This window comes from Lactuca saligna, chromosome 4, assembly GCF_052625555.1.
Source record: "Lactuca saligna cultivar CGN05327 chromosome 4, ASM5262555v1, whole genome shotgun sequence".
NCBI lineage: Eukaryota > Viridiplantae > Streptophyta > Magnoliopsida > Asterales > Asteraceae > Lactuca > Lactuca saligna.
The window spans coordinates 54243249-54252362 of record NC_136420.1 but is presented as its reverse complement, the minus strand read 5'-3'; the positions used below and the strand labels follow the sequence as shown (position 1 = coordinate 54252362).

At 33.7% G+C, this 9114-nt stretch overlaps 1 protein-coding gene across 2 annotated transcripts; it reads left to right on the top strand.

The window, feature by feature from the left end:
* The first annotated feature begins 3463 nt into the window (after nt 1-3463).
* LOC145041892 (uncharacterized) lies at nt 3464-7478 on the top strand. 2 transcript variants are annotated; one of them, XM_078990110.1, is made up of 4 exons: nt 3464-3653; nt 4564-4652; nt 4807-5095; nt 6271-7478. In XM_078990110.1, exons 3-4 carry the CDS (start codon nt 5037-5039, stop codon nt 7355-7357), a joined length of 1146 nt encoding a protein of 381 aa, XP_078846236.1. In that variant the 5' UTR covers nt 3464-3653; nt 4564-4652; nt 4807-5036; the 3' UTR covers nt 7358-7478. The 2 variants fall into 2 exon arrangements, with proteins under 2 accessions (XP_078846236.1, XP_078846237.1); XM_078990111.1 differs by having other exon boundaries at nt 4807-5593.
* Nucleotides 7479-9114: the final 1636 nt, after the last annotated feature.

Genomic DNA, 9114 nt, shown 5'->3' with positions numbered 1-9114 from the left:
ATATATATATATATATATATATATATATAAATCTTGTAATAATATAATAGTATAGGGTGTATTTTAACATTTTAAAATACTAGGGTTTTAATTTCAATTTAAAATTTTCGAAATTTATAACCTTTAAATTAAAATTTTAAATACTAAAACTCTTGATTTAATAATGATCTAAATTAAACAATTAATTTGAATTACTAAATCATAAAGGATTATCTTAAATTAAACAATTAATTTTATCCTAATCCCTTAAATCCCTCTAGATTTCGAAAATCATGGGATGGGATAATTCAAAATCTTTAATTACCATATTTAACCACTAAAATATAATTACAAGATATGGGATTATCCAAATCCCTAAAATTTAGGATCTTATCTTCGGAAGGAGGCATATTTCGAAAATCCTAGGGTTTGTAAACCCTAGATTTCAAAATCTTGGGCACTAAGGAAAAGGTTTTCAAAAACCCTATCAATTTTCGAAAATAGGGTTTCAAGAACCCTAATTTCGAAATCTTGCCTCCTAGGGTTTATTGGCCATAAATCCTAAAGTGTCAAATTCATACAATTGTATAATTCTAATTGAAAACAATTTAACCATAAGCTCTGATACCACTGATGGATTTTATACAAACAATCATATGTGTGCATGCAACCCTAGATTTGGATCTATGTTTTCTCTATTAGATACACAACTTTATGAACACAAGAAGAACCCTAGCATGCACCTAGGTATTTTGAAATTTATGTAGTAGAAGGGATTACAAACCTCTTATTGTTATATTGTAATAACAACACAAATCTTCAATCACTTTGTCTTGGAAAACAAGTACCACAAGTGTAGCACCTCTAATGGCTCACAAACACCACAAGCAAATGGAGAGGCAAGAGAGAGAGAGGGGAGAGAGGTAAAAATCGAATCTAGGTATTCTAGGGATCAAGTGGCCGATTTTCTAAGGCACAATGGGTCTTTATATAGGGTAGAGATTAGGGTTTCAGTCCTTATCCTTATCTGGTTACTTGCCCACCAAGCAGCCCATAAGATAAGCCTTAAATCCTTATCATGGACGAATTCTAAGGCCTTATCACCTTGAATTCGTCCACCCCTTCCTTGGGGCAACCAATGCCCTAATTTGCAACTATCACATAATTACAATAAAGCCCCTCTAGTTTAATTAATTACATTTGATCACATAATTAATTCTTAATTAATTATTGACTAATATTAATTAAACAAATATGATTTCTCCTTTAATATATTATTCTTATAATATATTAATAAATCATAATAACCTCTTTCTCTATTATTTCTCCAGTCAAGTTGCTTTGGTGAAGGCAACCCAAAAGGACCATGCACAACCGGGTCAAGTACTTACCAAATATGGTTACGGGCTTAGACACTAATCCAACAGATTCTCATTCCTTCCTTCTCATAGCTTTGAACTCACTCTTGAGTGTATGCACCCTTGCTTTCTGTAACCGATCGACACCTAGGTATCGAATATTCTATGACTCCCATACCTCTTTTGTTGTTTTCTTCTGGGCGACTTGTAGAATAACATCATCAGGTAGTGCGTGAAAAATAAATGCTTGAGCCTTCTTTCTTTTCTTCTCATCTACATCCACACTAGTTGGTTCTTCAATGGACTCCCATACTCCCTGGGCATCCATGATCGCCTCCATCTTTATCACCCACATTGTATAGTTCGTGGTTGTCAACATCGGGCATTGGAACGACATACTTCCATTCTCCTTTCCTAGTTGTGTTTCTAGCTACATCCTTTTAAACCGAAGATACTTGGGCATGAACTACAAGGAGCTTTGATACAAAATGTTGGCGACCAGTCCATATTGGATCAACGAGTTCACACCACAAGTGATACACAAAATAAAGATGGAGATTGGTTTTTCTGGAACCCACTGGTTCTTATGGAATTAAAAAGATAGAAAAATGATTACAAAGTATGGTTTAAATACTAAAAACAAATAACATATAAGCGACTTTGATGCAACTACTGCATGTGCTTTTACTAGAATAGCATCATGCCACTTTATTCTCCTAAAGACTTGGTCCCTAATAGACCAGTTCAACTTTATTTTAAACTCTTCAATGGCTACTTCAGAATTATTCTAACAGAATCACCCTCTTCCTATAATTGCATTCGCAAGTAACAATAAAAATAGAATAAAAAATAGAAACGAGACCCACGAAAAAATAAGTTCTCTCAGTCATTAGCCAATATTAGACGCATGAAGCAAAAAAATATATATATAATGATGATAATGATCGATACCTATTGCAGTAGGAAGTGGTGGTGGTTGATTGGAATCAACCATGACAACAGCAAGTCGATGGTGGCAGTGGGTGTTTGGTGATGACAACGGAGCTTCGGTTGCCTCATTTTCCTTTTCTGCAAGCGAGAACAAAGGGAGAAAGGGAAGATGGTCAAAGAAATGAAGGAGGGCAGTAGCTGCAATGGTGGTTGGTTTTCTGAGGGTTTAAGGTGGCATACAAGCCACAAGTTTATGGGTATTATACCGAGAGTAAGAGAGATCGAGAGAGTGAGGGAAAATGAAGAGTGTTTGAATGCTTTTCCTTTATACTCTAAGGTTTTGTAAGCTACACTTTTATAGAAATGGAAGATGAAGTTTGAATGGGTGATGTTAGACACTTCATTGGGCATTTTTTTCATCCATTTTGTGCTTTGTACTTTAAGTCAAGATGGCAAGCCTTATGGTCCTCCATTCTCAAAATAGAGAAATAGTTTATAGAAGATTGGTTTGAAGGTAGTGTGTGTATATATATATGTGTGTGTGTGTGTGAATATTTGTATTCATATATGCATACACTTATATATATATATATATATATATATATATATATATATATATATATATATATATAAAATAGAATACAATATAAATATAAATTACATTTATTTAATAAAATTTGGTTTGAATTGTAAAAATTAGATAAGATTGGATTGTATTGGTAGAATAGAACAAAGAAATAGTTTTTTAATGGAAAAGTTGAAATGGGTTGCGTTGGTAAATAGGGATGAGTAATTTGTACAAAATCTTGATCTCATATAGATACCGAACTATACCGAATTTAAAAATATGGTATGATCTTGATCGACACTTCAAAATCAAAAAATTCAGAATTCGATACCGTCGGTACCCGTTACCATTCCCGGTACTAATAACTTTAATTAGGTACAATATTTGGGATTAACTTTTGATAAAATTTGATATTTGAAAAATTAAAAATGATACCTATGTACCGGTTCCATCCCAGTAGTTGGAATTCTATTGAAAAATCTTTAATAAGTCATTTTTACAATAATTTCTTAGAAAAGTTTAAAACATCATTAAACATTTTTTGAAAAGTAAGACCTGACTTCTCCGGCGACGGCCCTTCATATCCGGCGATTCCCGCCCCCCCCCCCCCCCCCCCCCCCCCCAAAGCGACGCTGCATTCTCTGCCGAGATCCCACCCCTGGTTCTTTGGTTTGCTTATCAGGTAACCCCACCCATGGTTCCTCAGCCCTCGTCCACATCACCCCTCTCTCCCAGCCTCACCCCCGGTTGCCGTTCGTCGTGGCTGCAGTCCATCGCCTCCGCAGTTTATCACTTTCTGTTAAACTGGCATCATCAAGGTTAATTTTAAATCTATTCTCTTCTTTAATCGATTATTTCCTTCCTCGCTTGTTTTTTTAATTCTTCCTTCTCTTTATCGTCTTTATCGTCTCATGTTTCTGCTTTAAAACCCTACAAAATCAGAGAAAAATCTCCTGTATTATTTCTTCAAATAGCTTATGTTTTTCGTCTGAAAAATTGATTTGTAGGTGGCATTATGATACAAGTTTACACGAAAATGGGTTGCGGAAGCATATTTAAATTACGAACGTGTATATAATAAAACAGGGCATTGAGCCTAACAAACCATGTGGTGATCCTAGTTAAATTGTTAGTATAGTTGCATGATATCACTATTACATAAATTAGAATCAATTGCTTAATTATGAAGGGTGAATGATTCTCTTCTCCAAAAAGGAATAATAATAGAATCGAAAAGGAATAATACTAGAATGAACAAAGTAATGGAATGGGCTATTACATTCCATTACGATCTTGAAGAATGTAAAGAGCCATTCAAACATCTTATTTGTTATGTACATTAAGGTGTATTTCTTATCATTAATTTGATCTTTGTTAGATGGTTTGAGCGACAATCTTGTGGCAAAACTCAAACATACCAAATTGAGCCAGTAATGGACTGACTCATCACCCTGGTGAACTATCATAGAAAAATAAAGTTGCCTGTCAGATCACCGTGATTCCTTTGATTTTGTTGTTACTAATATTAGTAAGATTGGGATTTCGTTGTACTTTCTGTTTCTGCAAGTTATCATAATTTGCTCTTTTTAGTTTACTTCCCATAAAAATCTGTTATGAAACAATTTATATGTTTGGTTTTTGCCATTTCTGATTTGCTTGGTTTTCAAAGGATTGAGTTGTGTGTGTTTATGTATGTTGCTGTAAATGTTTCCATTTGTTTACTTGTAGGAAGCAAGCATTCAACAACACTCTACCTCGATGGAGGCCTTATGCTATTTTTTTTCCTGCAATCAATCCCATCGTTTACAACTTACAAGGTATGTTTCTTTATCATTGTATAGGTGAGTAATTATTTCGATCCTGATTTTCCAGTTGCAATCAAGACATCTTATATATTTCATATGGAGGTTTTACAACCTATTGCATATCATGTATTTGGGTTCCATAACCATTTTGCCATTATTTTTGTAGGAAAGTATTGCGTGAGGGGGTGTTGTACACATTTATTATAGATGATGAAGTTTCTTAGTATACAAATGCATACTTGAACTTATATGCAGCATTGAATCACTGGTGCAGCACAATGATCACGTGTGAAGTCACGTGCACTCACCGCATCTTGTTAAGGGGTATGATTGTAATTTCACCTTGAAATCGGACCCTAATGTTATCCCTCAATTCCCATCTCATCTCTAGTATTTATGCTTGTCTCGAGTACAAACCCTAGAACTCCACCTTCAACGCCGTGTTACCATTGCAGGTATATTTTTCTCCTTTGGCTTCTTTATTTGAGTGTTTCCTCTTGTCGAGTTATCTTCTATGTGCACTCATCACCCTAGTTTTCATTATTAAAACCTTTTCCCTAATTTGATTTGAAGTTCAGGCTACAAAATCTAACTTAATTGTTAAAAGATCTGATAAAATTTCTTGAGGATTTTATCCTAGAAATCCAATCATTTTCCTATAATCTGATTGTTTTTCCTCAATTTGGTTTTGACCTGATTTAGTTTTTTGCCCTAGATTGAGTCAATGTGTTCTAATCAGTTCAATTTGGTTAATTAGTGCCGGAGTTTGCACTTTACAGTTAATAAAGCTGCAATAATGTTTGCAAAATGAGCTTTTGGATCTCTCTACGATGATTTAACGTTTCTGATATAACTCTTGGATTCTCACATGAAAATCGAGTTGTCATATAGGGAAAACTTGCCTCTAACAACCTTCGAAAAGGGCGTTTATTTTTTGGGTTCTTACCTTTCAGGTATCAAGTCCTAGTTGAAGGAAATTCATTTAATTTTGTTGCTTTTATGTGTTTTGGAAGATCAATTTACACTTTATCCTCTTCTCAGTGTAGTAGAGGATCATCTAAGCCTATGATACTGTTTCTTTTATGTGTTCGGAATTACAATGAAAACTGCAAAAATGGGAACATTGCAGAGATGGAGAAAATGTTGAATATTTTGTATCTGTATATTGTGTTTTCCCGATGATTTTATACAGAAGAACATACATGGACTTAGGAAACTTTTAACTATGTGGAGTCTTAATTCTTTCCAGGATTCATTTGTTGAGACTATTTTTCAAACTAGTTCACTATCAATTCCTAATTTACAACAAAATTTTGGGAACTATTTAAGGAAACTAAATAGAATCATATCTCCATATTCTGAAAACTCCATCCTTCAGGTGGTTTGTAGATATCTTCTGTTTCTTGTTTGTGGATAATTTGTTATGATACTGCAAAACAACTTGAACTAGTTTGTATGACTGTAATATTCATTCACACTATTTTTCTCTTTTTCTTGCAACCATTTGTAAAAATCCAGCTATTCGAGATCGGAAGGGTAACTTCTGTATATATTTGAATGCTAACAACTCTTGTATCTAGTATGAAATTTTCATTTACCAAGCTCCCGAATATTTATTTTACTTTTGCAGTATAGGAATGGCCAGGACAAGGAGTATGACCAGAAACCAGAATCATGATGATGTTGCATCATCATCTAGCAGGAAGAGGAGGGCCACCAACGGTGGTGTGGCACCTTGGTCAGACCTTGACCATAATTTGCTTTTTTTAGTTATGATGCAACTGGGACTAATTGATTTTCTTGCATTCGGTGGTGTGTGCAAGTCATGGAGGTCACTCGCACTCAATAATAAGAAGATTTTTATGGCATCCAAACCACCCATGGCGATTTGGATCTCTAATCGTCCTTATAAGAAAGACTGTTACCTAGAGGACTTTGAAGGAAGAAGGTTCAAAACCATCCTTCCCCATGCTGCTGGCAGGATCTGTTTTGGAATAAGTTGTGGTTACGTGATCTTGTTCAGAAGGAAAACGAAAAACAAGGACTTCTGGCTTGTAAATCCGATCACGAGGCATGAACTTCATTTCCCTTGTTTCCCGTTTAATGTAGGTTCTGATCGAACATTAATCAGATGTATCCTTGTCTTTTCACCTTTGCTTTCTCGGTGGGTGTTTTTGGTGTTGCGTTCATTCGCCTATCAAGTTTGGTTTTCTATAGAGGGTACACAAGAATGGAATTGTGTCTCCTCCACTTTCCCCATGATTGATTTACATGCTTTCAAGGGGAAGATATATACCATACACATGGGTTGTCGTGTATATGAAATGAGACTCAATCCATACCCCAAACTGACGTTACTCCGAACCATGAATTTTCCAAAGCCAGTCTTCGTATGTCCGGAGTTTCTAAGTTCGAGTGAACACCTTTATGTGACGGATTGTAGGTTTAAAGATTCATACGACATTTATCAACTAGATTTTGAGGAAATGAAGTGGGTGTCGTCGGGAAAAACATTAGAAGAATGTGCATTCTTTATTAACGGTTTCAAGTATTCTGCTGTTTTTAGATCAGAGGTGTGGGTTGATCAATGGTTGCTATATGAGAGATGTGCTTGCTTCTTTGCTAGCGTTGATACAGGTCGAAATTACAGGCTCCTTCTTTCAGGCATCTGGTACTTCCCCAATGATTGTTTGAACGTGAATTGCTTAGATGAATGATGACTTGGATCAGATGCACTCTTATCTTGGTTTTTATCTTTGCATATGTTGAACTTTTTCAAGATGTTCCATGGATGGATTTGGATTTTCAATTTATTTTTAAAGATTTTGGTTGTCACTCCACCTTTGCTGTTAGCTATACAACTACCAATTATATGACCCTTTTATAAGTTTTGGTGTCCTTTGCTTTCAAATCTGTGCCTACTGCATTATGTGTACCCCATTGACACATGCTGTAATGAAGGACCATTTGATGTTATATTGCTGTGTATGCAACAACATTTTGTTGAAAACACGTTGTTTGTTCTTTGTACGTTATCAATGTTTGCAGTATGCTGATAGTATAGCTGTTGTTGAACAACGTCCATACCAAAGCATTGGAGTTGCAAATGTTAGGGAACATCATCATATTATATATGTTAATTTTTAAGTCACTCGGTTTCTACATTATATTGCATTGTATCGGAAGCAAAGGTTTGTACAATGGAGGATTTAGTCTATTTCCTAGACTCTCAAGCAATCAATTCATAACTACAAACAAGAAATGTAGAACTAGTTATGGATACAAAATACAACAGTATATGTACATTATCGACAAAATAATTTGAACTTCTCTGTTTGCTTCTTTGTTGGTTATACAACAAAAAACCTTCTACATGTCTCTTGTTTTCCTATGGCTAATAGACGTTGAACATATTAAGTTATCCATCTATATATAATAGGAACTGTTTCAATTGATTCAAGTTTGTTTGTTGTCTTTTAGCTTTTTCCTATTAATGAGATGATGGCGACCCATGTTTATAAGGATGCTTTCTAGCTACTACCTAATTGATTTTGAAGGAAGAAAGTTCCAAAACCATCCTTCCTAGTTTGGTTGGAAGGACTTATTTTGGCTCGACTTGTGGTTACTAGATCTAGTTCTAGAGAAAAAGGTGTGACATTTGGCTTGTGAATCCTATTACAAGGCATGAACTTCCTTTTTCTTGCTGTTCTTTTGGAAGAGATATTAGGGACATCCTCGCCTTTACGCCTTCGATATATGGGTGGGTGTTTGTTATTATAAATAGATTTAGCGAAGATATATATATATATATATATATATATATATATATATATATATATATATATATATATATATATATATATATATATATATATATATATATATATAACCTTTCCCTATATATAGGTTAGGTTCTATGAAAAACAAAAATCTCTAAAAATCATAAAAATACATAAAAAAAATACTTAGAGATCACAAATCTTTTTTTTTATTTTTTTATTTTTGTATATACAAAATTCACAATTTTTTTAACAATTTCGGTGAATTTTTTTTGGAAAAAAAAAATCGATTTTTTTTTTTCAACGAAATTGTTAAAAAAACCTACGATTTTTTGATGTTTAAAATCAAAAAAAAAAAAAAATGTGATCTCTAAGTATTTTTTATGCATTTTTATGATTTTTAGAGTTTTTTTGTTTTCTATATAACTCTTCCACACACACACTCTTCCAAAAGAGAATTTTTTTTTATCATTTCTAAGTATTTTTTTATGCATTTTTTGATGTTTATACTAAAACAAAGTTTTGTTTTCCATATGATTTTTAGAGTTTCTTTTAGGAATCTTTATGCATTTTTATGATTCAGACCAGTCATGTGTTATTTTTTCATTCAGACAATCTAGTATTATTATTTTGTTGTGATTTTCATAGCCTTTAAATTAAACTCACACACAAACATACATATAATTGTCTATAAT

Bases quoted from the DNA above. Each gene is read 5' to 3' on its own strand.
- LOC145041892 (XM_078990110.1), top strand. From the start codon at position 5,037: ATGCTTGTCTCGAGTACAAACCCTAGAACTCCACCTTCAACGCCGTGT. The intron at 5,096-6,270 runs GTATATTTTTCT...TTACTTTTGCAG, and splicing joins ACGCCGTGTTACCATTGCAG to TATAGGAATGGCCAGGACAA.